The sequence below is a fragment of the Calidris pugnax genome, unplaced genomic scaffold, assembly GCF_001431845.1.
Source record: "Calidris pugnax isolate Ruff unplaced genomic scaffold, ASM143184v1 scaffold13, whole genome shotgun sequence".
Taxonomy (NCBI): Eukaryota; Metazoa; Chordata; class Aves; order Charadriiformes; family Scolopacidae; genus Calidris; species Calidris pugnax.
The window spans coordinates 3,821,213-3,848,470 of record NW_015090810.1 but is presented as its reverse complement, the minus strand read 5'-3'; the positions used below and the strand labels follow the sequence as shown (position 1 = coordinate 3,848,470).

At 39.6% G+C, this 27,258-nt stretch overlaps 1 protein-coding gene across 5 annotated transcripts in view; it reads left to right on the top strand.

Moving 5' to 3' along the window:
• The window catches only part of EPB41L4B (erythrocyte membrane protein band 4.1 like 4B), a 169,310-nt gene that overhangs the window by 56,201 nt on the left and 85,851 nt on the right, over positions 1 to 27,258 (top strand). For 4 of the 5 annotated variants that reach the window (XM_014938607.1, XM_014938605.1, XM_014938606.1 and 1 more), the window contains exons 3-15: positions 3,928 to 3,970; positions 6,132 to 6,210; positions 9,646 to 9,690; positions 10,467 to 10,519; positions 14,817 to 14,937; positions 15,568 to 15,655; positions 16,660 to 16,748; positions 17,493 to 17,562; positions 17,735 to 17,904; positions 18,008 to 18,117; positions 20,169 to 20,199; positions 20,701 to 20,734; positions 21,785 to 21,852. In XM_014938607.1, coding sequence (XP_014794093.1) covers positions 3,928 to 3,970; positions 6,132 to 6,210; positions 9,646 to 9,690; positions 10,467 to 10,519; positions 14,817 to 14,937; positions 15,568 to 15,655; positions 16,660 to 16,748; positions 17,493 to 17,562; positions 17,735 to 17,904; positions 18,008 to 18,117; positions 20,169 to 20,199; positions 20,701 to 20,734; positions 21,785 to 21,852 — 1,001 coding nt within the window. Of the gene's footprint in view, positions 1 to 3,927; positions 3,971 to 6,131; positions 6,211 to 9,645; positions 9,691 to 10,466; positions 10,520 to 14,816; positions 14,938 to 15,567; positions 15,656 to 16,659; positions 16,749 to 17,492; positions 17,563 to 17,734; positions 17,905 to 18,007; positions 18,118 to 20,168; positions 20,200 to 20,700; positions 20,735 to 21,784; positions 21,853 to 24,581; positions 26,016 to 27,258 lie in introns of those variants that run through there. The other variant, XM_014938609.1, reaches the window with a different exon arrangement.

The window sequence follows — 27,258 nt, the reverse complement described above, 5'->3', positions numbered from 1 at the left end:
TTGAATGTTGGGAAAAATAGAAACTGGTAAATATTTTAGTCATGCAAAAGGTTTCTTTTTCTGCTTCTGGCAGAAATATCCCTTTTCCCCATGAATAAACTGTCAAATTAATCTGTGACTGCTTCCCCTCCCTGAATCTCTCTTGTTCCTCTGGATGATGAGCTCTTTGGGATTGTGATTGTTGCAGAATGTGTGTCTGTGGATTGTAGCCCAGAGCAACAAATGCCAGTCACAGCTGGAGAGTCCCAAGAGCTGTACAGGTAACAGTATTCTGTAGTACTCAGTGCTTCGGTTACTAATAGTGGCAGGGATAGGAATGCCAGTTCAGTAACAGGACAATGGCAATACGGCTGACTCCACAGCCATACAGAACACCTGATGACAGGACCTGTGGCTGTCCAAGGCTGTGCTACAGTCTATGTACACTTGGTGGGAGACTTCAAAACATTAAGAATTCCCAGAGCACCTTTAGTTTTCAGTCTTCCAGTAGCACTTGCTGATTCCAGGAGGGGCTGGAGACCCAATTTCCTGGCACAGACTTGAGAAGTAGCCATACAGAGCAGGTGGCTGTGATATCTACCAGTGATGCTTCTCCACCTGTCATCTAAGTGTAGAGAAGTCAAGTTTCTAGTCTACCCAGGACAGCAAACATTTTTTGCTGTTTTCTTTTGGTTTTGTACATGGTCAGAGCGTAAGCTGAAGCAGTAGACATGTATGTCAATGGATAGGTTAAAATCTGTATGTTATATAAAATCTGAGTGGTATATTTTTGGCGAACAACTGGCTTCAAAAACACAACTGTGAGCCACAACCTCATAAAAACCTGTGCCAGTTCACCTGTTCTATTACTGGTGTATATGTATAAAAATCTGTATGTCGTAGCTGAAAAAATGTGTTGCAAGTGTGATGCCTGGCTTCATTAAAAGTGAAAGGAAAAGTAATATCAAAGAGAAGGATAAGAGCTAGGTAGAAGTCAGGCTCTAGGTTTTGTTGATTCAGGGCACTTGTTGCTATGACCACTAGCAATAGCTAAATAACCGGGAGGGGGGATAATTCTTCTGAAGTTACTGCTAGTTTGACATGTGTGGGCTCCATGCCATTCCCTGGTGGATTGAAATTGATGGGCTGTTTATTCTGTTCTGTTCTATTATATTCTAAAGTGATCATAGAATCTTGATTACCTGCAGTTTGACCAGCTTTAGGGTTTTTTTTCCTCTTGGGCAAAGTAGCCCACTGTCTTCCTATCATAACACAGTCCTAAACCAACTAATTATTTTCCTCTTCCTTGTTCTGCACTGAGACTTGAGTCCAGCCTTCAGAATCTCTTGCTTTCACTTTCCTGGAGACAGCAAGCAGTGTGTAGCCAAGCCCAAACCTGGTTTTGGCTTTAGTTAGAATGCTCTGAAATCTTCAACTCAGATTTTGGAGGTTTTCTTCTGGTTTATTAACAAGTGTTTTTTGATGTCACTTTCTGCACTTTTAAGGCGTTAGAGGCTTCAGAGCTCTTACTTGTAGCCTTCATTGACCAAGAAGACAAGTCTAGCTTTTCTTGACACACATACTGTGTTCCTGCTCACAACAGATAATTTAGATGAAAGGGAGGAAGAGGATGGCAAAATTTTTTGAGCTCAGAACATTTGGAAAGCTGGTGTGATTTCCAGTGTGAAGGAGGAGTGTGGAAATCCAGCCTGGCTTTAACAGAAGTTACACAAAATATCTGACTTTTAAACTGGTGTCAGTTCACAAATCTGGATGAAAACTGCCAGGCCTGAGAACTCTGGGTCAATAATACTGCCAGTCCATGTCTTGCCTCCCTGTTTTTATTTTGTGATCTGTGTGGTGGCCCCATCACACACAGCCAATGATGTGCCATGTGGGATTGGGGTAAAACGTCAGCTCATTTGTGCTTCTGAAGAGAGATGAGCTTCATGCTTGCTGTGTTTTATCTCCTGGAGCAGTCTGCCTCTGGCTGCTTGGGTATGGAGAGTGAGTGATAGTTTCCTGTCTAGGCTATAGGCTCATTTAATGGTCTGCGCAAATAGTTCTTAGAGTCTTGTTAGTTATTTTTAAACCTTCTTTGAGGTATTTACACTTATGAATAATCGGTTTGAAACTTGCTGTTATTTGAGTTTTAATACACCTAGAACGCCACATTCCAAGTTGGAACTATCAGTTGTTAATTCATTGGGAATTATTGTAGTGCAGGTTGTGTGGTGCTTATTTCTGAACATGGTACTAATGTGAACAACGGATGAAAAGTTATTTTAGGATTTTTGCCCATAGTATAAATGTTATTCATGTTTGGTTTCATTTAACATGAAGCTAAACTTTTCTTTTAATGGAATCAGTGTATTTGTCTTTGTGAGTGGTTTATCTTTAGCCAAAGCAAATATTGAGGAGAAAGGTATTTTTGTAGCTAGATACTTGAAGCATAAAAAGTTAATCTGCTATTGTGCTGTGAAAGTAATAGATTTGTATGATTTCAGTTAAAAAAAGGAAAGTTTCAATGTTGATATTTTTTCCTTATCAAAAATTTGAAATTTCACAAAGCTTCTGTGAACTGCTCTGGTTTCTGTTATAATTCTTCATAGGAGAACAATGCAGAGACAAAATAAATTACTTGCAACTCTAAGGAAAGTATTTGTATGAACTGTTGTAATGTTTTATTTCCACTCTGGTAGTTATTTCTCAGATTGTAAGGATGGTTTCCTTGGCAGCCTCACCTAAGGGAGCCTAGCAAGTCTCATGCAAATACAAGCACCTTCAGAATAATTGTTTCATTTCTCTCTCTCTCCTTTTTAGTGTGAGATTTATTTACCTCAAGGGTTGTGAGTTGTCAGACTTTGAATCTATACCCTTCTATGCCTATGATAAATAAATTTTTGCCTTGGCTTAGGACATACTTAGTAAATAAATACCAGCATTACTATCCAACAAATAATTTTTCACATTTATTTAGCCACAGTAGTGTGGTGTTAGTGGAATGATAAATACTAATTCAAAGATTCTCCTTTTCTGAAAGCATGAATACTTTAATAGGAAGGAAGGAAGAGGGTTTTTTCCTCCTAAGATTTTGTTCCATAGTATCTGGTTTATTATTTTAAAATAAACATATATACATAAAGATAAACATTTATTTCAAGGAAGTCCAAATACTGTTTTATTGCCTTGTGTGACTGGAGTGTTTACATGGGGTTGCTTCAAGTCAGATTGCAGCCTTGTGCAGGACATTGCACAGTGTCAAAGATCTAAGCTAAATTTACATCAGGGTGTTTATTGCTAATCTTCTGTGGATGCAACTTGCTGTGATGAGAGAGTGCATGAACTTTGCTGGGAAGCATACTTTTTTATCATAATTGCATCTTTTCAAGATCTTTTGCTGTTAGTTTAAAAAAAGGAGGAGGAAGGGGGGCATATACATCGTTGTTTCCCAAATGCTTTTACTGGGCATTAAGTTTTCATCCTTATCATGAAAAAACTTGGCTATGGAGCAATGGAAGGCAGGACAGTACAGCATCTGGAGGGTCTTCATCAAACAGGGGAGTTGAAAGGAGAACGAAGCCCAGGGGTTTGGCCTGCTGTCCTCAGGTGCACTTGGGCACCAGTTAAACCTGGGGGGATATTGTAGGGTATTGTCCTTACATGCTGCTACTTTGTGGCTTTGGATTTTGGGGTCTTGTCTCTGGACAAGTGAAACTTCCCTGGCAGTGCTGATGCATTTATAAGTCAAGCTTTCCCCCATGAAAGAAGATAAGTTGGTAAATACACAAATAAACACTTCTGCAAATGTGTGTAACTTTAGCAAATGAATATGGCAGTATTTCATTTTAAAAGATTTTTATCTGTTAAATTTTAGTGTAATTAGTTTATTATGTCAACAAAAGCTTGAAATGAAACTGCTTTTAAATGTGGATTTTCTTTTTTTAGCACTGGTTGGACCATTCAAAATTCATTAAGAAGCAAATAAAAAGTAAGTAACACGTCTCTGCCTGTTTATTTTGTTACTTCCTTGAGAATTTGAACTTAGAGTATTTGAACTTGAGTGCGAATGTTTAAATACAGCCTTTAATGGAATAAATATTTATTCATTATTTATCCAACTAATTGGCTGACTATATCATGTCTAAATGCAAGAGCACTTATAAGCAATAGACGAGCCTTCAGGAGCCCTCGTTAAATCTGTGCTGTTTGTCTGAAGCAGAGCAGGTTGCCAGGTAGTTTCAGTCTGATCTGTGAAATCAGGTTGCCTGGACACAGATCACAGTTTCTGTCACTGCTTCTGATCCAGAACAGATTTTGTGGGGTTTTTTTCAAAGAGTAAATGGAAAATATTTCATTGTGTAACAGTTAACCTCTTTTTTAATAAATAAAACTAGCAGCAACACCTGCTGTTTCATCAAAAGGAGTTTTGGGTGGAGGGGTTGGGCTCAGCCACTCATTTGTTTGTGTAAATTCTCTAAGGCAGTCAAGTTGCTCCTGGCTTTCTAATAATCTGGTTGCAGGCTTGGATACAGTATAGCATCGGCACTAACATGATTTGTTAATATACTGCAGTTGACAACAGCCAGAGGCCAACTGATAATATCACTTCTGTGAGATTAAAGTCCAGGGACTGGCAAGGAAATTTTCCTCCCCCTTGGAGGATGACACAGAATTGGGCCTTGATGGCTTCCAAACTGGTGCTTTGCCTTTCTGAGAAGTATCCAAATGTCTGGATGATTTTTGTAAATGGTGGAGTTATTTTTCAAAGGCCTTTAGTTCACCCTGTGGTGCATGGGGGTCAGTCTGCGAGAGTAGATGGTAAAGATAGCTGCTATGGGTAAAGTTTTGGTGGCTGGCTTTCTCTTCACCTTTTCATCACATCCCAGACTGCTTAACCTGAAATAGCTAAGTGATTTGCAGGTGCCCTTTCCTTTTCTTGTTCTGTCTTAAAATGTGGAAAATCAGCGATTCTGTAACACCTTCAGCCAGCTTAGTTGCACTGTTTTGTCTGTGTTTAATCTGTGAAGGGCCTATTTTAAAAAGAAATTGGCCAAGCCCTGCCCTGAGGAATGCTGAAGAGGGAAGCAATTTGATAACTGTTTTAAAGATCCGTCTCACAACAGGATACTTTTCTTTACCTTGCATTCAGTGGGTGTTTTGAGAAGAGTTGCTCTTCCATGATGGATGTTGCTCACTGCTCTTTTTTTTTTCCCAGCAGTGGGCAGGTAAGAGTCGTTATCTCATGGATGAGACCTTACCAGTGGTGCTTTACTGTCAGCCTAGGGTACTGTAACCTGTCTGCCAGGAGCTGTCCTTGGAGACAACATCAAAGCTCTAATTATTGGAGTTTTGGCTGCACGTCGTTTAGTAGAACGGAGCATTAATAGACACATATATACTGTGTTGCTGTGGTGTTACAGAAGACCTTAGAAAGGTGTGAAAGAGAGTCATTTTTCCAGCACATAGTATGCCAGCAGGCTGTTGGTCTGCAAGATGAGGCTTAGGCAGATAAGGATGCATTGGTCAGAGTTTCATGGAAGCTGGGTAATGTTTTATTATCTGTGGTACATAGGAAGTCAGACCTAGCATTTGTCTTCTGATAACAGAAAAGAACAATTCTTGCAACTCCACTTTGTGGAATTTGTTAGCTTTCTGTGTTCAAGGGTGAATCCTGTCCAGCACTTTTCACCTTATTTATCTTACAATTTCTCATTCGTGTATACCAGCCAAAAGCTGATCTGTTGGGTGGGGAGTTTTTTTGATTTGTATTTGTGCCTGGTAACAAGAAGCATCTCCCTCTCCCATCTAACTCCCCCTGCCCCCAGTAACAGGCAGCATACCTAGAACTTGTTGCCATTCACAGCATGCTGCTGGACACACATCTTTGAACAAAAATATGTTTGCCAAATGGATTGTTGCTTGATTAATGCAATGATTAGAGTATGATAAAGTATGATAATCGTCTAACTTTTTTTGTATTGCATGCATTTTAAATTTAAAAATATGAAATATTTGCTGCCTTGAAGAATTTGAAAAACATGCTTCATTTTGGGTTTCTTGGGTTGTGAGGTGGTGGCTGTTGTTCTGCCTTAGGAGAACCGCAATGAGTGTAAACTTTTTTTCCCCATTTAAAATCTCTGCATATACAGTTGGACCTCCGTACACGTTGCATTTTCGAATTAAGTACTATTCATCAGAACCGAACAACCTTCATGAGGAGTTTACAAGGTAGGAACTACGTATGGTTAACTGGGTGACTGGCAAAGGGCAAAATAAGACATTTAAGGTACATGGTGGTACTGGAAGCAGGGGATTTGAGCTTTCTTACTAAGAGTGGCCATTTTGTCTGACTTCTTAGGTGTTTTTCTACTGTCAGAGAAACAATCTTTTTTATTTGCTGCCAAAAAACATTCATGGCCCTGTCCAAGTGTTTTAGTCTGTAGGAGGCGCTGTGTTCTTGTGCCTTGAAGTTGGCAAAGACAGACAGTGTTGGGTGGGAAGAGCTGCAGCTGGGAGACAACTGCTCTTCACACCAGTGACACGTGCCATACCTCTGGGAGGATTTTCCATCGTATCCCGCTAAAATGCCAATGCTCTGCTGAGATTTGAGGGTGATTTAATAATGGTACAAAAGCTACAGAATTGTGGGAATAGACAGCTTGAGTTCTTGGTTACCAGTTGGTTGATTGAATCTCTTTCCTTTCCCCACAAGTTCTCTGTGGTGGAAAAGGTGTAAAGATGGCATATAAAGTCACCTTAGGATACCTGGAGGGCTTTTCTTTCAGTCTGGTGGGCTGTTTTCTGGGTTATGAGGAACCTTGCTGGAGGTTTGTAGCACCCTAGTGTGATCTAGAGGTTATTCTGAAAACTGGGAAAGGAGCAGCTACAGGAAAAGCATTTGCTTACCTTATGTATCTACTAACTTTGTGTCTTCTTTGTATAGTAATCATCTACCTTAATGTTATTTTATCTTTTTTGTTGTTGTTCTGTTTCTTACTGTAGGGCATTTTCTATGTCTTCTAATTTGCTTGACAACAATCAGTGCACTCCCAATCAGCCTAAGGTGTTTAAAGATTGTTGCAGTTCATGTGCATGTGATGTTTATGTTAAACTTACGCCTGCAGGCATATGTTTACTTTCTCCTTTCCTATCTGCTGTGTTGACTATGTACTTTTTTTTTTCATTACCTTCGATAATCAAAGAGTTAATTCTCACCACTTTATGAGACTGACATGGAGGCTTTAACATCCATTATGAATTTAGTGCAGCAGTGTTAATTCAATAAAAGGGCATATTCCTATACAATGTATAATTAACTTATAGAACTCCCTGACGCTTTTGTAATTGTGTACAAGATCGTAGAGAATCCAAAAACCTGGATGATTTGGGGGTATCTCTAGTGAGAAAATGCAGTTAAATTAGTGAGAAAATGCAGTTAAATTAGTAGGAATAGTATATATTTTCTGAAAATCAATGTAAGTCTTCATACATCAGAGTGCACGTCTGACAAGTATTACATTTCCCCTGGGGTCAAATTATTCCATTACTGTCTGCCACAAGATTTCATCCTCTGAAGCATACGATCCTAGTCTCTGAGAGACGTGTGTTTCTGAACTATGTGATCATTGCTGTGATCGAGTAAGACATTTCCTCAGAAAGTATTAACCTCTGATGCTTTGTGATCTAATTATTGCTGAAAGGTGGCATTTCAGAAGACTATTTTAATTGGAAAACCACTTTAGTCAGCTAAATTTTCAGTGTTATGAACAATTTTTTTTTAATTATAAGCTTGACAGAAGACCATTGTGAAACTATGGAAGGAAAATTAAAATGAGCTGGAAATTGATTTTACAGTGAACAAATAGTTGCATTTTTCTTTTTTGTTGGGGAAAGTAATTTTGAATGTTGCTGGGTTTTTAAGAATCTTTGTGGGCTGGATTATACTTTCCATGTAGGATGTTGAGTAAAAAGTAAAGATTAGCAACTATATACTCAGAATTATTCCAAGTGGAAATAGAATGGGAGTGAGAGGAGGAAGAAATATGATCGTTAATAATATCCATGAGCTGGCCTGGTTGGGGAGGGGGGATATTCAAAATTCCTTATAGAGACCTGTTTTCTGTTACTCAGGTTTTTAGTGAAGCTGTAAACATCAGATTCTCATAATTGGCACAGTAATGGGGAAGTGTTGAAACCCTTCACCTGCTGTCTTTTTCCAATTTAACAACACAGTTGAAATCCTGTGCATTTTGGAAGATATCTTCTCTCATTTTTATGGGACTGATTAGTTAGAAAAACAACAGAGTAACGTGTCACTACATGTGAGTTGTGAAGAGTTTTCTAAGGTATTTTGCTGATTTGAGGAATATCGACAGTTGAGATGCCGATGCTTGTCAGTCTACGTGCAGAAAAGGAGGAAGAGTAAGGCACGCCAAGCAGAGCAGAGCTGCAGCACTGCACGGGCCAGCTGACACCGACAGAAACATTGCCCAGGTTTTTCTTGCAAATTTAGAAGAGTTCATGGGATTGTGAATCATCAGGGGAAAACAATAAGAACAGGAAATATACTTGTCTAACCTTAATCTATGCACGCAAATACCCAGGTTTGATTGGCAATTCAGGTATTAGCCAAGTACGTGAATCAGAGATGTGACACAGAGCTAACGTGGATAGACCTGAGTCTGCTTCACTGTATCATGAGAAGTCTTCTTAATCTTCCTTTCCATTTCTGTTTTCCTGTCTGATTCCAACTATTCATCCTTCCCCACGTTCGCAGCACACCCTCTGTGATAGAAGACACTTCATCTTTCCAGCATCCTTTGTAAAGACAGGAGGGGTTTACATTGGTGTTTACTGGATTGACACTCAGCAGTGCTTCGTGCTCTTTTCTCTGGAGTCACTTGTTATTGCAAAGCCTCACCCTGCAGTGTCCAGAGCAGCACAGAGCCTGCCTCTGCCATCCTCTCCTCTACAGAGCTCTTGTGTGGCCTGGGGCACCTCTGCGTGCCTCAAACCTCAGTTCTGAGTGCCTGTAAAACATGAAGGATGCCTAGAAATGAAGATTAGCAAGAGCTTAAAATACTACTGCAGTTTGAAGGTTGTAAATTCCTTCTTGGCCTCCTAAATAAATGTGTGGGGTCTATGGAATTATTTGGTTTCTTTTATTCAGAACTTTTCTGCTAGTTTAAATTAAAGTTTAGTCTGAATTTTTCTTTTTGCCCAGTTTGGACTTTATCCACGTGCTGTATTTGTGTTTGAGAAGGTAACCTGGAAGTCTTCATGCCTTTATCTGCGTTTTGTCTCTAGATCTTATAGTTCAATTCTTGCTTTAATTGGGCTAGACCCGGTTCAGGGGAGCACTGGAGTGTCAGTAACACTTAGGTTGCTGTGGTGTATGCTCAGAGTAGAGCAAAGCAGCAAGACTTTGAACAGTGTTCTGAACGCAGCCAGAAGGTAAAAAATGTTCTCTCTTTGGTTTCAGTGAAAGCTGTTGGAACTTTGAAGGTTGCAGGGTGTATCCAAGTGATCCCAAATGCCCTTTTTTTGAAGAGCAAGTTAAGAAAATGTTGTAGCTACTTAATGAATTGGAATATTTTTCTAGCTGTTGGGACTAGAAAAATTGCTTTATGTATACTTTTAACTTTCTGAATTTTTATTTGTCAGGTACCTGTTTGTATTACAGCTCCGGCAAGATATTCTTTCAGGGAAGTAAGTACCTCTTTGCTCTTGCAGCTATAATTTAAAGTATTTATAATAGTTAGTCTCTTAGTGTGTTAAAATTTTACTTTGAGTGCATGATTGTTTTAATACTTTATGGTATTTGTGCACAGATTATAAATATAACTTACAGTTACGTGTGCATTTTTTTCCTTCAGAATAGAGAGATATATAGCTTTGTGTGCAAAATGACTATATTATTGACAAATAGAATAGGTAAAGACCTTTGTTGGATTGACAGGTGATGGAAACATATAGAGATAGCAAAGACTGTCCTGATTTTTTTGACTTGAAAATGTAACATGAGCTTGTCATATTTTTCAGTACAGTAGGTAAAAGAGGAGAAAAAGTTGAAGTACCACACTTCCTGTACATTTCAACTCTGCAAAAATATTTTGTGTTTATATGAATGTATATTCATATCCACTTTGTTATTTTATTTTTTTTTATTACAAATCCAAGAAACCTCAAAACTACATGTTCTAAAATACAGTGTTGGAGAAAAAATGGTTTCATAGTCAATTTAATGTTGTCTCTATTAGTTCAAGCTTGTTTTATGGTGGAGCGTATCGTGTGTTTAGTGCTAATTAGGAAATAACCATATGCAAGTAAAAATTAATTGTAGATGTTTCATTATATATCATTAATAGCTTGTGGAAGTTAATGCTTCCATTTCTTATATCAGACTGCTACCTAGCTTTATTGCAAGAGGAACTCACTGAGAAAGAGACGTGATTTTTATAGCTTGAGGTTTTTTTCTTTTTAAGACTGAAATGCCCGTATGAAACTGCTGTTGAACTAGCAGCTCTGTGTCTTCAAGGTATGCAATTTTTTCGAAGTGTTTTGTCTTAATGTATTTAAAAACTCGCCTACTAGTTTCTTTTCACTCTTTGATACTAATAATTTCTCTTTGATCCTATATAAATGGCTTTTCTTTACCTGAGGAGAAGAATTTTAGGGAAATCACTTTCCTGTCTTCCCTCCATTCATATCTTCTGAACTACGTTAGCCAACATCAGCACGCTTGCCAAGGGGAAGGAGCCTCAGAGGCATGGATGGACAAAGCTTTCATGGAAACCAGAGGCTAACCGGAGAAGAAAGATCCCAAATAGTTCCTCACTGAGGGAGAAGCGGTGGTGTGTGCACAGTGTTACCTATTTAGCCTGAAGAACCAGCTGGCCCTTCAGCACAGGCTTTGTGGCAGGCAGGTCTCTGCGGATGTAGTTTTGAGCATGGGGTACCTCCTGCCTGGCCCAGTGCCTGGGAGAGCAAACCTCCAGGGTGTGTGACACAGGAGGTGGCTACAGGGCAGGAGGGAAAGGATGGCAAGTGCTGGAGAGGAGGGAATTATATGGAAAGGTAGGAACTAAGATTACTTCAGTGTCAGGAGCAAGGGTTACAAGATTTTAAAAAAAAAACAGAACACTGTTTCATTAGTTCATTATAGAAAAAAGTTTGTTGCTTTTTTTTATTACCACGTACACATTAATACAAATATTTGTTCCATTTCAGGTGGTTTGTTTTGTAGATGGGAAGGAAACTTGACTAATGAAGCGCAAATCAAGTTTATTTTTTTCTAAAAGAAAGTGCAGTGATCTGGACCATTCTAGGCATAGCAGCAGCAAAATGAAGCGAAAAGAGAACTGCTCTTCCTGTTCTGCTGGTGGTTGGCAATGGCATGTGGAGTCCTCAGGCAGAGTCTCTTAGTTTAATACAGGAATGGAGATAACTCAGTGATTATAGGTGGACTTGACAGTCAGAACTGGAATTTCAGTTCCAAACAGCAACAGGTATAAATCTGAAGTCAGTGAGTTATTTCTCAGTTTTCATTTGCACCAGTCTGGCACAGCTCTGATTATTAGGTGTGCAAAGAACTGCTGCAGGCAAACTCTGCTTGCCTTCTTGAGATGGAGGAAATCTGGAGCCCCTATTTGATTCATTACTTCCATTTTCACAGATAAAAACAACGGTCCCTCACCCCTGGTCTAAGCAAGGAGAAGCAAGCAAAGAATAATATGTTGATGCCTCAACATTTTGGGTAGTAACTGACACCTGTGATTACTATGTAAATATAATGCAATAGCCATCCTTCATGTTTATAATGTCCCCAACTAGGGACAAAACTAACACTTCTTGATGTTGTTTGTGGTAACATATTTAAATTGTGGTGACATTTGCATATTTTTCTGCTGTCTTTTTTTCAGTTTTCTGCTATTTCGATATCATTGCAATAAGTTTCTCCAAAATTATTTCATTATTGCAATTAATTTATTTATGTCTGCTGGCATATGCTATAATTAGCATTTTTATAACATTTCTTACATGTTATTGACATTGGAAGCTTTTAATGATGAAGAGTTAAAGAAACGTCAAATTATTATTCCCTCCTCAGTACACTACATGTACTCCATGAAATCCAATCTTGCTCCTTAGTGTTGCTTTCCTAAGAGTGAGGAAGAAGGTATAAAAGGCTGTTTAGGAGCTGATGCTCTAACCCTCTGAAAGGCCTTTTCCCTTTACAGGACAGCTTTAAACTTCATGTGTCTTATTTATCAAGGAAGTTGTTCTGTTGCGGGAATTCTTTCTTTCAAACAACAGTTTCCAAGGCTGTTGTTTTGTGTTAATCATATTTCAAACAGAAATTGTTGGTTTGTTGCCAGTCCCATGAAGGAACTTCTGTAGCAAATAACATTGATCTGCAGTATGTGAAGCAGATACGTAATCACACGCTTCACTTCACTTAAGGATTATCTAGAGAAATGCCATAATCAAACTTGAATTGTCACTGCTAGAATAAGTTTTTAACTACCTCATTAGTCTTGTGTGGCTTTCGTATTTAACCAGGTATGCTTTTGAAACTGCTAATTGAACTTGAAAGGAAAACTTTTTCTCAGATTCCGAGTCGTCAGTTCTAATCATAAGACATCTTCACGAGGTAGTGCAAGCAGGTTTTTTTCTCTTCTGTGTAGAAGAATCTGTATTTGTGGATAAACATGTTTTCTCTAGGGAAATTCGTTTTAAAAAGGTCCTCCATTTTATGCAGTTATTTTTAAAAACACAGGTAATGTATATAAATGTTATGTAACACTTTCCCTTCCTTAAAACAAAAACCAAAAAAGGCTGGAGGAGGGGCATGCCAAAGCATGATGCTTTTGTCATAAAACCACAAATGAAGAGATGGGTTCTCTGCTGTGCCCTTCTGTTGAAAAATATTAATGCTGCTGAGCCACCAAGGGAACGTAATTCCACCAGGAAGGGCACTAGTGAGAGCGTCGTTCTACGGAGCTCGCACTTCCCTCTTCTTCCACTGCCCCCTGTCCTGTGCAGGGAGCTGATGAGCCTTGTACTGGCTTTTATTCTCAAGACCTATTTCTTAGAGGTCAAAATAATGGCATCGTTTGTGTGCCTGAAAATGAATGAATAGTGAGTGCAGCTATTGAGAAACCAGGGTGATATTTTTCTTGTATCTAGTACTTCTGCCCTAACTTCCCTTTAGAGATCTCTTGTCCCACACACTCACGATTCTTCTCCTCCTTACACATCCTCTTTACAGCACAGTCAGCCTTCATTCCCCGCCTTCTCTCTCCGTTAACTAGTAGAGAAATCTCCCATGTTTTTCCTAGACGGTTGTCAACACATCCAACTTCAGTTTCTTACATTTTTTTCTTTTTCCCTGGAGTCCTCCTTGCTAATGTGTTTGTTGTGGCTCCCTCTCACGTACTGGAGACTGGACTGCCAGTAATCCTTAGCAACATCTGCGTTAAATAGACTTCCAACTTAGATGAAACAGCAGCAGAGCTGAGCTATCTCTGTTAAAGACATATAGATAAGAATACTGTAACTCACCATGGAAGATCACTGTTGAAGAGAAAAAAACGTGAGGCAGTAGTTAGAAATTAACATCAGGGAACTCAATCTATTCGGTGTCCTCAGGAACGATGAACGTTGGAGTGAAGCTCAAGTGCTCAAAACCACTTAGTTAAGTGTATCAGCCAACAGATTGCATTTTAGATGTAACTTCTTGTGTTCTAATGTATCCTGCTAGGAAGACTGAGAGCAAATTAAACTTTTGCAACTGTTGCGTGTAAAAGTGCCCTGGAGCAATAAAATTGTTTTCTTCAAGGGTATTTATTTCTCTCTATGCTTTTTTGTAGTATTAGTTCTAGTAGTAATAGCAGTAGTCATCAAGAGAAACAGACTGACAAAGGGCTGGTTTGGAAATAGCATCGTGTCGGGTGGCGCATGGTGTTGCTGAATGGTTTATTTGCCGCTGCTGATTGTCTCGTGGTCTGGTGGCAGGGACACGGCAGCCCCTTTGTACAGCTGAGGGGCTCGAGGAGCACAGCGTGTCGCAGCCACGAGGCAGTTAAGGGCGTAAATCACTGAGATGCTCAGTGCTTCCATCTCCCGCTGAGCTCAGTAGGGTTTGAAGGTGTTCTGCTCCTAGAAAAGAAGATACCAGGCCCTAAGTAGATAAGTAGAAAGTGGCACCTCAATTACGTTAATACTTCAGCATTTCTTTTCTTAAAAATTACTTAATCTGAATATTACACCACCACTGTGGGTTATTGTTTTGTTTTTTTAAAAAAAAAACAAACACCAAACCCCCACCGCTTTTATCACTGGCTTCTTGAGACTAGGTTTTATCTTCCATGTTTATGCATGGACAGTAATGTAAAAAGGCATGCGATAGAATGGGATGTGTTTTGGAATGAAAAGTATGACCTCGTTGCAATGAAAGGAAGTTTCAAAGTAACCTCTTCTGAAACAATAGTGCATTGATCTTTTTGGTTTTAATAGAAACTTTATTTCCTTTAAATGCTTTAAAATCCAGAGAAGCGGCTTTAGTTAAGCTGGTTTAGTTCTAACATTCTTAAATGTCAGAAATCTGTACCATAACCTTATGCTGCTCCTGCAAATGCATTTGTCTGACTTCTGCTGTACAATCTTGAGTTTGTGGGTATTTTTTTTAATTATGATGTCAGTACAAGTATATTCTTTTACAACATACTTAGAAACTTATAAACTATCATTGTATTTGTGGAGATTATGGAATTAAATGTTTCTGGTTATCCTGTGATCTTTATGATTTTAACTTTTCAACTGATTGATTGCAGCTGAGCTGGGAGAGTGTGAGCACCCAGAGCACACACCAGAACTCGTGTCTGAATTCAGGTTTGCACCAAACCAGACCGAAGCAATGGAATTTGACATTTTTCAGAAATGGAAAGAGTGCAGGTAGGGGACCTGTGTGGGAGCGGTGTCTCTAGCAACAGGAGGTTTTCTGCTCTTCCAAAGCCAAATATGTCCACGAGAACCCCTTCAGCAGACTTAAAATGGCGATTGAGTTTATCCATTGGGAAGTATCCTGGACAGAATTTGAGCAGTCCCCCTCCTTAGAAATGGCAAGTGGTAATTTAGGGAAGGTTGGTAGGGTGAGTTTTTCTTTTTTTGTTTGTTTTTCTTTGGGTGATTTCATAACAATTTAAGCAGTCTGATCTTTTTTTCTGTTTGAGTTGGAAACAATTCTCTTTCTTTCTTTGATGCATGCACACATAAATTTTTGCGTTTAGGGTAATAGCAATAGATTTTTGCTGTCTTTCATTAATAAATACAGTACATTTTGGTGATGCTGTCTTACCTCAACTTTCGTCCTTCTTGGCAATATTAGAGCTTTTCCAGTTTTTGTCCCTCCTATTTTTTTTCATTTGAAGGGAATAGGGTAAAAACATAGGCTAAGCTTGAAATACCATTTAGTGTCTTCAAGATTGAGGGCCCAAAGAAAAGGATTAGGGGAACAAATTTTAACACATTTAAAATGGACAAAAATTTCCTACTGTAAAGTATAAATAAATTTTATGTTCTCAGGGGAAAGAGCCCAGCGCAGGCCGAATTGTGCTACTTGAACAAAGCTAAATGGCTAGAAATGTATGGTGTAGATATGCATGTAGTTAAGGTAAGATCCATGTTATACTTTATTTTATGAGTGTGGGGTCAGAACATTGAATGGAGATGCTGTCTCCGGCAAAACAGTCTCGCCTTGGGGTATTTCACTTAACTTAATATACTGCCAATTAACATAAATGTTTAAGTAATGATTTGGGAATTGTCCAGGAAAAAAAAAGAAAGAAAAAAAAAGAAACAAAACAAATACAGAAACACCTTTCTTCCCCCCTTCCCCATCTCAGCTTCAGTCATAACCTCTCCTCCCCTCACCCTGGTGTCAGCTCCCCTTGTTTTCCCTGTGGGTTATGCTCAGTTCCTCCCCAGGCAGCCTACAAGGTTGGGGTCATCTGCGCAACACTTTGTGCTGCTTCCTGGTTTTCCTCTGCTGAGCTGTGCTTTTCCTGCTGCCCTGCTGCTGCATGGGTCACCCACGGGACACTGTCCCTCAGGGACATCCCTGCCCTGGTATAGGCTCTCTGCGGGCTGTGGTCCCTGAGGGCTGTCCCTGCCCTGGTGTGGGTCAGTCCCTCAGGTGTGTCCTTGTTGTGCTGTGGGTCACCCCTGGGCTGTGGTCTCTGGCAAGGAGAGGTTCCTCTCAAGAGTGCGTCCCCAGCCATGTCCCCCACAGCATCCCTTTCCACATCTTTCCCACATCCCTTGCATTTTTCCTTTTGTATCTCCTTCCCCTGGCGGCTCATGCTTGCTCTTAAACACGTGTGAGCCGAGGTGTGGGCTCCCCTGGCTGCAGTCTTGGTGTGGGGCTGTTTCCATGGGCATCAGAGCCATCTGGAGCAGAACAAAGCCTCCTCCCACACAGGGCCGCCTGCAGCCCCCTGTTGCCAAAACCTGATGGGGTGCACCCAATACAGATGCATATACGTTTGCTCTGCAATGTTAAAAAAAAATGTGCAAATCTTATTGTTTAGTTTAAAACCTATGGATTTTGACATACTACAGTATTAAGATTTATACTACTAATGACATATTGATCATTGATTCTGCACTTGCTTGCAGGGAAGAGATGGTTGTGAATATGCTCTTGGACTGACACCAACAGGCATATTGATTTTTGAAGGAGCCAACAAAATAGGCTTATTCTTTTGGTAATTTGTTTTTGTGTTATATTCCTTTCTGTTAAAATGCTGGAATCATTCTCCTTTATATAATGGCATCTTGACTATATTTTGTAATGTAGGTTGAATCCACAAAGTTAAAATATCAATTTCCTATGAAGACAGGCTGAGAGAGTTGGGGTTGTTCAGCCTGGAGAAGGGAAGGCTCCAGGGAGACATTATTGTGGCCTTTCAGTGCTTAAAGGGGGCTTCAGAGAGGTGCAGACAGACTTTTTAGCAGAGCCTGTAGCAATAGGACAAAGGGTGATGGTTTTAAACTGAAAGAGGGTAGAATTAGATTAGATTAAAAAAAAATTTACAATGAGGATGGTGAAACACTGAAACAGGTTGCCCAGAGAGGTTGTAGATGCCCCATCCCTGGAAACATTCAAGGTCGGGTTGGACGGGTCTCTGAGCAACCTGATCTAATTGAAGATGTCCTTGCTCATTGCAAGGAAGGTTGGACTAGGTGACCTTTAAAGATCCCTTCCAAGCCAAACAATTCTATGATTCTATCATCAAGGTTAAATCTGAAGGTAAATTGGCCTGGTTAGAAGTACCACTCTCAAATGTGAAAGATTTGTTGAAAAATAGTCACATTTCCAGGAAATCATACTTCTGTTGTGATGTTTCTGAAGTGTTCCAGGGTTGCAGATCACTCATACATTTTGGAGGATTCTTCTAGATTAAGAGAACTAATTTGCCTTTAATTTTCTTTTCGCTTCTTGTATTTAGGCCTAAAATCACAAAAATGGACTTTAAAAAGAGCAAACTAACACTTGTGGTTGTAGAAGATGATGAACAGGTAACTTTCTTCCCTTACTTGGGCCTGATCCAACAAATTGTGGTGTGTGCTCAGGCTGGTAAGAACACAAGGGAGGCCGAGCACATTGTTGGCCCAGGCTGTATTTCTCCGACCAAGGACAGTAACTAATATCATGCATGCCAACTTCCAAAGCTTTTGTTTCTGCATTTAGGGCAGAGAGCAAGAGCACACATTTGTTTTCCGGTTAGACAGTGCCAAAACGTGCAAACACTTGTGGAAGTGTGCAGTGGAGCACCATGCTTTCTTCAGATTGCGAGCCCCAGCAAATAGTAAATCTAGTAGATCCGACTTCATAAGGCTGGGATCACGCTTCAGATTCAGGTATTTAGCAAAGTACCAGTAATATATTTGTGTTTATGCAAAGGAGGAGGTACAGCGTCCAGCAAAAGGCAGTAGTTAACTTTGTTCACTTGTGTATTTTAAGTGGGCGGACAGAATATCAAGCAACACATGGGACAAGATTGCGTAGAACGAGTACATTTGAAAGAAGGCCCAGCAAACGGTATCCTTCTCGAAGGCATTCAACTTATAAGGGTAAGTGTTTGTACGTGTGTTAACTGAACCAGTCATGCAGGTGTCCTGTTAACTCATATAAATGTCACATTACCACCATAAAATCTGTACCACGGCGTAAAAAGAAAAACATGTCAGACCACCTAAAAATCAGAATGTTTGTGGGTGGTTTTTTTTTCCTCCAGAGTCAGAGTCTGTTGTTCGTATCTGCTGTTTTTAATGTCTAGGTTCACTTAGTCCTTCCATCGCCTGTCTATGGGGAAGAACGTACCTATGGTTTGGTTTGTTGCTCCTTTGAGGAGGGAAGAAAAGTTGCATCAGACTCAGTGAGGGAAAGCATGTAACATTTTCTCTGAAAAAGTGCATTTTTCATGTAGAGTGGAGCAGTGTCCAAAAGCCTCACTGACTTGCTAATGTGGCCAGACAGTTTTAGAGTTATTGAGCAGTCTCATTATGCAGTTGCTGCTGCTTTGCTGACTGTAATGGCATGTTATTCACCTGTCCAGGCTCTGACCTTAACGAGCTTTCTCTGCGAGTTGATGTGCTGAATTTGAGTGGAATGACAAGGAATTGATTTCCCCTTTGGTTTGGTCATATGTCCTTCAAAACTTAAGCTAAGATTTGTATCCCTTATAGAAAAGCCTAGGAGGGAGCACTGCAAGGCAACCCCCTCTAAATTCTGTATTACTTGAGGCTGTCGGTGTAGTTGCTGTATGGAGCAGGGTGAGCTGAGGTTCCCTTAGGATGTCTTCACACTCCTTTGCATTCCAAGAATAAGAATCTCAGTTCCATGAAAAGTCCTGTTGATATTATGGGGGCATTTTTATTTCTCATGTACAGTGAGGGGGAGAGGCCAGCAAGTATGCGTGCTTCCTAGAGGCTGTAACACCCCCTCTGCCACCCTCCTGGGGATATGTCAGGTTTTTGCAGAAATGCAAATTTATTAAATTTGTGAAATACTGTTATGTGATACGTGAGAATCAGCTATATGGTAACCGGGGGTGATTTCATAAGTGGAAAAATAGTTTCTTTTCATTTTATTTTTACAATAACAGGATCTGTCAGACTTGTATATTGTACCTTGTGTCTCAGTGTGCCTGTGCTGTGAGATACAGGAAGAGGAGAGAAAGCATGGCTGGTGTTCAGTTTAGCTCTCTCTGCACAGCAGCCAGGCACAATTGCTGTCATAGCCAGGTGATCTCCCTCCAGAGAGCTCAACAGCACACTTGTTAAGTTAGTACAAAAACTCCCCTTAGGTTATTGTCGTTCACACATCTCTTGGCCATTGAGACCTGTACCTAGTTGCAGCCCACAAGGGTTGGATTCTGTCCTAGCTCAGTCTCTTTGAGACTTCTACAGTGTCTCATTAAGTTTGTCATACGTTTTCTGAATTCAGCAGACACTTGGATATTTAGCTGTATCACTCAGCAGTTTTTCAACACTCTTGAAAAATACGCTGTTTGTCAGGTAAAAGAAATGATACATCCCAGTTATTCGGTTGCCTTCTTCGCTGTTCTTTCCAGCCTGTCCAAAGCACAAGCCAAGACCTTGTTCCTCAAGATTACTTGGTTCCATATTCCCATCTGATGGGCTTTCTTGGCTACCATTGTTCACTGTAATAAGACACAGGCCATTACTAACTTCAGGAAAACTCTATTTTCTGTGAGATACAAAACTGCTGTGAGGGGTAGCCCCTGATTTCCAAGGGACTCGATGGCATTGACATGATAGCTACAGCAAGGCGAGAACAGCCATGTTGTGGTTGTGCAGAACTCACTCTGCCAAAAATCCTTATGATGTTTGGGAAGAATGCTGGTGTCTGCTGTCATCTTTAATGGGCTTTGACTCTTGCAGAAATGAGGGAGGTTTGTGTCTGCTTCATACTCAATGTACTTACAGGGGAATGCTGGAAAGCACGGGGCTGCACTTGCAGTTCTGAGGCTTTTGTGCAAATGTGTCTGTAACATGTAGTGTAACATCCCAGTCACAATAGCTGCAAAATAACTGATGTTTCACATGTCTTAAGGTTTTTTTTCAGCTGCCTTAAGGTTTTTTGTTTATTTCTTTTTAAGCAAACAATCCTGTGAAAGCCGCACAACTGTGGTAAGTGACAGCCCAAGTACTCTCTACCTCTCAGTTCTTGTCAGGCCAATAGGATTCTGAAGACTGTTTCTGCATTAGGATTTGTCGAAACAAATTCTCTGGTGTGGGATCAATTGCTTTGGGATCTCTCATTATCCAGCACCAGATTCTTCTTGGAGACTGCCTGTGAAACTTTAAGTGCTTCCATTTTTAAATTTTTTTTCTCTTCGTGTTTGGGATCAGACTAAATAAAACGTGTTTCCTTTCTGCTTGTTGCTGTTATGTTAACTTAGCTAACATTATTTGTTCCTGTTTCCTAAATGTAAAATGAACAAAAATAATTTTCTCCCCTCTTTTTCACCCTGATTGCTGTAGTGTATATTTCGAATTAGATATTGATTTCCTTAAGAATATGAATTTTACTTAACTGTAATATGTCCCTGAAGAGTAGAAACCTGAACTACAGGAAGCTGTGACATAGATGTATTAATTACATAAAAGGTAATTTTTTTTCTCTCTTAGTGCTACAAAAACTCCCGAAGTCCATAACTACCAGGTAAGAGGATAACAGTTGTTGAGGAGAATATTGTCATTTTCTTATTTAGTGGTAAATATTTTTCCTCTCTATAATTAGTACAGCTGGTTTGCTACCCTTTACTTACTCTGGGGTGAGATTCTCTGAGGTGGTTCAGAAATAAACATCACATTGGGCGTTAAATAGAAAGTGGAGGGACTCTTCTTTCTTCCCCTGTGTTCTTGGATGCTCTGCAAGCTGAAGGTGCTCTATTTGCCACCCTTCTCCCTTTCCTTTCTCTGAAGTCACAGGGTAAAACTCCTGAGACTCTGAATATGGCGGACCCCAGGAGACTGCTCAGTGAGCAAAGCTTTTGTCTAGAGCAGCCTCTCACACTGGATGATCTGTAAAAACAAGTTCAAAGTTGCAATTATCTTCCCTATCACAACACTTAAGGAGTTCATTGCTGGTCTGAATGTTTGTTTGTTGGGGTGTTTATTGAGCAAGCTTCTCTGTACACTTCAAGGAGAAACTTTACCCGGTTTTCACCTATGATACTAGCGGCCAGTGCTACTGAGAGAGCAAGCTGTGCTTTCATCTGTAGTGAGTGTGTGCATGAGAGCTTAGTCTTAACACTTGTTTTTATTAAAAGCCTCACTAGTGAGTTTGTTTCACTGTTTCTCCTCAAGATCTTATGGATATGAGAGAGAAATGCCAAAAGATAAGTCACCAAAGATAGGTGACCTCCTGAAGTCTGCTATTATAACAGTAACCTTTCTCACTCTCCACCTTTGATTAAAGCTGACATTCTTTTTATGTGCTTTCTTATGAGGAGCAGTAGATGTGCCAGGTTGTCTCTCAAACAGAAAAGCAATTTTCTTTGCATTTTCCCAAGAGTGTGTATTAACAAGAAAGCTCATCACCAAGAGGTCTCATGTATACACTAAATGGCGTGGGAGAAGGTCTGAAACAGTGCGGTTTCTAGGGCTCACAGGGAGCATGTTCCTCATGGCCTCAGGAAAATAAAAAGTTAGAGTTAATAGGTAGATTTTATATAATTTAACTAACTGGGTTCAATCTTTTCACTTGCAGCCACAGTATCATCCTAATATACATCCTGCTCAGCCACACTGGCATCCACATACACCTGTGAATGTAAGGTAAGCAACGTTCACTTTCTGAAGGACATGATCACTTCTTTCTTTAGCTTAATCTGTTGGCTTGAAGCTTTGGTGGACATATTGTGTGATTTTCAGCACATGAAAAGCAAACAGAAGTCAGAAATATGTGATGTAGAGACAGTATTTAAATAACTTCAATTTAGATTTTGTTTTTCAGTGTCCTAATCTCCTTGATGAAATTTTGTTTTCAGGTTGATTTTTAATTCAGAATTTGAAATACCACAGTGTATTTCTGTAGGGGGTATGTTGGATGGGAAGATGCTCAGTAGCTTTAATAAAACTAATTACAATTTGATCAGTATTTAGTCTCCTAAGACACAGAAGAAACTCATTTTAGAGTTAAGCTATAAGTGAACGTATTCGCACATTGCAGCGCTTTTTTAATCTTTTGCAGAAATGGATTTGGAAAAATAACATGTATGTGGAACAATGTATCTGGCACTTTACAGATAATTAGTGAAAACATAACATCGAGTTTTTGAGAACTGTTTCACAAAAATATTCCTACCATGACAATGTGCTGTTGTGCTTATCTTCTTGCATACTTTTTTATTTTGTAACTAGTAATGGGAGAAATTGAGTGAAAAGAAATTTTGGAAGAAATTCAGTCCAAGTTAGAACCAGCTTGGTGGAACGCACACTGGAGGCACTCACCTGCAGGTGGATCTGTGTCTGTGCATGTACATGTGATAAAAATCAGCTGCTATTTTATCCTAATAAAACGTAGCCTCCTTAGGTTACTCAATTTTTTTTAGACAAGTAGTCTTGACTGAAAAAATACCAATACCCTAGTCTTCATTCCTGTTCATCTTACATTTTTATCTTTATATTCTTACATCAGAATGGGTAGACTTCTTTCTTATTGTAGGCAGGCTCTGGAGATGAGACTGAGCTTAAAATTGAGGTAGAGACGATTTGTTCTGAGTTTGAGTCTGAGAATGCAGGAAAAAGGCAAATATATAACCAGAAATACTTACTAGGCAGAGAAGCAAACATACTCATTGTCATCTGAAAACTCCTGGCATACAGCAGTAAAGCAGATACTAATTTTATGCTAGAAATGGAAGACTGTTTAAATTAGGTAATTAACGTCACCTATACTTCATGTTCAAGATTTTTCCTGGGTTTAGGTTTTACTTGTCCAGTTTTTTGGTGTGTGGTTTAAAATGTACAATTTCACATTACAAAGTATGATTGCCGAAAGAGGTTAATGATTTTATAAATCGTTTGAAGTTTTGCTGAAATTTTCCTAAAGATTCCTTCATTTATGATGCTAGCCTGTAACATTTTAAAGCCAAATAGTTCACCCTGGAGCAAAGTGATATTGAAATAAGCACAAGAATGTATTGTAATGTGTGTAGACAACCTCCCCCTTCAGCCCCTCTGCTCCCTGGGCAAAGATTAAGGTCAGTGAAATATGAACAATGGCTTTTTTATAGCTAGGCTTGTAAGTCTAAAAAACTTAAAAGCTCAGGCATGCAAGCTCGATAGAAAAGGTGGTCAGAATTTTTGTCCCACTCAGGTAGAAGTGTATAAATGTATGGTTAAAATGGAAGCTTCAAGTTAGAATAACTCGTAGTCAAAGTGGAAGAGTTGGATGTTTAACATCGTGGATAGCTTGATTTGAGAAAGCTTAATCCATCTGACTATGAACTTGAGCTCAAACCACAGATGCATGAAATTCTTTCTGCTGGGCATGCAAGTCTAAAATGGGCAAAGGGCTGAAATGAAATTACCTGGGCAATACATGTTATATATGAAAGTTTTTTTTAATAATTTGTGAAATAATATATAGGATTGTGTCTCAATCTTCTCAGTAAAATCCTTTCAGTGAAATTGTTTGTGAACAAATAATTTCAGTGAAATTATAATGTTCAGCCTTCTGAGAAAATTAAAACAAATTGCCAAAATAGAAAGTGCAGCTTCAGTTTGATCATAAAGGCATCTCAAATACTGTGGTTTCCTGCATACTGTTCAAAAATTTTATTTATATATTGCCCCCCTCTCCTATAATGATTCAGGAGATGCTCTTGGAGTGGTTGAGGTTAATGTTTCTAAGCAGCAATAAGTAATGAACAAAAAAGGAAAAAAATTTTTTCCTTTTAGTACTTTTGCAAGTTTCAGTCCACAGTCACAGAGAAATACCTGTACTAGCTAGGGACTCTGTGTTCATTGTAATAAAATGCGACTCTGCAACTTGCAGGCTGCTTCAGTGTCATTAACTGCACCAGTGCTGTGTGAACAGCAATATTTACAGAAGAGCAATTTTCGTCCTTAACAGGATTGCCTTTCTTAATTTTTCAGACCTTAGGGATATGTTTTCATGAGCTCAATGTTTTGCATGATACAGTTTATTTCAGTTGTTTGTTGTACACATTAGTTTTCCTCTAGCTACCCCCTGCCTCCCCACCATCCCTCTGGGATTCTGGAGCAGCGATGCACAACGCTTGTCTATAACACTTGAAAAACAGGGAGGGTTTTTAATGACTGAGCTCTGGTTCAAAGCCTTTTGAAATCAGCCAAAAGATATTCCCGGTTGCTTCAGCGGCTTCTGCATCTGTAGGTCGGTCGCCGTTACCTTCCCTTACTGGTGGCTGCCCTTCACACCTATGCATGTTTAGCACTTGGGGGAGGAACTCATGTTGCTGTGTAGCACTCGTAAGTTTACTTCCATCTCTCACTAACCAATAACTGTGCAAATGGTACAGGCCACCCTATCATGATGACAGGCCATATTGGAAACCCCCCACAAGTGGAGAGGACAGCAATTTACGGTATATCCAGGAGCAGAACCAGAAGAATTTAGGAGGAGTCCAAAGTATGATGTACCAAGATAAACTCATGACGACCCTCTGAGAAACAGTCACCTTCATTTCACCTGCCATCTCAGACCATCATTGCATTCCATGGTCCTTGTCTGTCTGCAGTATGTTCAACGTGTACTGTGCATAAAGTGTGTGTCTTTGTATGTATGTATGTCCATCCTTGTTTAGTGTCCATGGACATTCTTGGGAAAAGTATTTTCTGTATCTTTGTAAAAAAATCTTGAAAAATCTTTTGTGAAAGCTGGTAAGAATTCTCAGTGCACCAAGACCAGAAATGTTTCTGGGGATTTACATTCTACCATACTTTTGAATCTGTGACCCTCTGCCTGCTGTTGAAGATCAGCCATTTGTGCCTTAGTTACTTTAATTGTTTCTTTTGAGACAAGGTAATACATGAACTTTGAGAAACTTTGTTTTTTAGTTGACAGGCAAATAGGAGATTGGAGGGAGGAAGAAACAGAATACACATTGGCAATCAAAATGGCTTGTGGACCACCAACAAAGGGAGCCTACTGAGTTAGTCATAGGTTTGGGTGTCGTTTGTTTTTAATTTTTGTGTTCTGCAGCAAAAATAGAGGTGCTTGCGTAACTTTGAAAACAAGTATAGGGAAAGAACACTATAATAAACTTCATGGAGTATGTGTATTCCTTTTTTGACTTGCTGATTATATTGATAGCATCCCCCAAAACCATACCTGCTGCTATAAAGGCAAGAATGTTAAAAATGAATCCTTGCTAAAAGGGTGCTGCTGTCGTCTTATTTTAAATGTGATTATGGAAGTGAACCATACAATTGCATAAAACTACCTACTGATAACTTTCCTCTGAGTGGATTCAAAAACACAGCTCGTGATCAGTACACTACAAGATGAGGACAATCCAGTGAAATAGCTCTATTTTTTTAAGTTAGACATTTGCGATGTTGAATGTATATTTTACAAACCTAGGTCTTTAAATAGGCTTGGCTGATACTTTGATCACTTGCCGATTTTTATTTTATTTTTTTTTTTAAACTGGAAATCACAGTGCCATCTCCATTCATGCAGTTGTTTTAATTAGGCCTTACATCTGTGGTCTCTCTGAAGTTGTTGGAATGAATGAATCTTCATTAGGGATATTTTAAAAATGAAGTAGTTTTAAACTTGATTTTGATAAATATACCTTTATACACAGCTATAACCGTGAATTTTTTTCAGAGAAAATTTGATAGTGTATAACTTTTTGTGAAATATATTTGTTTACAAATGCTACCTTTTAATATTTGTTTTGATCTTTCCTGTATGTGCTGCATACAAATAAAATTTTTCAATCTTCTTATTCTCGTTATGACGTATTATTTATTTTTGAAAGATTTCGGGGGAGGGTGGGTAGATATGATACTTCTTTTACTTGTGACTCCAGGGCAAAACAGGTACTAATGCTGTGCTGGATCAACATTTTCAGTGCAACCCATAGAGGGGGGGAAACAATAAAGCAATTCTGCACCGAGATGTTAAAATGTCAGAGTAAGCCAAAGGTGGGTAATCACAGAGCCGGACTTCAGTTTCCCCAGGTTAGTCTTCCTCTGTTTCAGCAGCCTTTTATTTGGGAAAGGAAGAAAGAGAAACTAGCCTAGGTTAACTCCTGTTCTGAATGCCCGTTGGAGGAATTTTTTTTGAATACTCACATTAAAGTGGAGCATTGTTGCTTCATGATTCACACACCTACATTCGTAATACAGTATCATTCTTGTCATATAACTTCACTGGCTTGTGTGGTTTGCTGTCGGTGTTCTCCCTCCCCATGTGTTGTTACCTGTGGTTTGGTTTATTGCTGAAGGTGCGGTGAATGAGGCCTCTCCCTGGCAGATCTCAAGAAAAGACAGCACAAGGCTAAACCAGTCTTTTAGCCTTAAAATGCCTCGTGCAGGAGATCTGCCTATGGGTGAAGAACAGCCTGTGAGACTGGTGTGTTGTGCAGCTTGTGTGTGTCACCTCGAGGGAAGCGCTTGTCGTTCTGCTGCTCTGGAGAAGCAGCTCGTGCACTCTGCGCTTCCCTTTCACTTTCTCATCCCACATCCTCCTTGCTGTCCGCAGAAATCTGTCCCAGCAGAGTCACCGAGCCATCAGATAGGTAAGAAGAGATCAATTTCTCTCTCCTTCCTTGCTCTAGTCTTAGTTGGCTTCTTGTAGCAAATGGGCTGGGATGCGGTTGGGAAGAGGGAGCGTTTCTACCCGTTTCCTCTCTGACCCGTGCAGCTTGTGTCACCTCAGCAAAGGTGGATACGGGTGCCCCTGCACTGAACTAGGTGGTACAAATAAGTTGCTTTAAATTTAAAACTACGTTTGGGGCTTTTTTTTTTTCCCCCTAAAATTAGCACACTAATTACTTACGAAGTATTGCTTTTAATAAGTGACTAATACAGGCTTTGTGACATTAGGAATAAAATCTGGTGTTTGTTAGGAATAGTTTGGTGTTTGAAGCAACACAAAACTTCGCAGGTGAAAACCAAATTATGTGGGGAAAGTGGAGAGAGGAAAAAGATGGAAAATGCTTGGTTAATTCAGCTGTTAAATGAAGT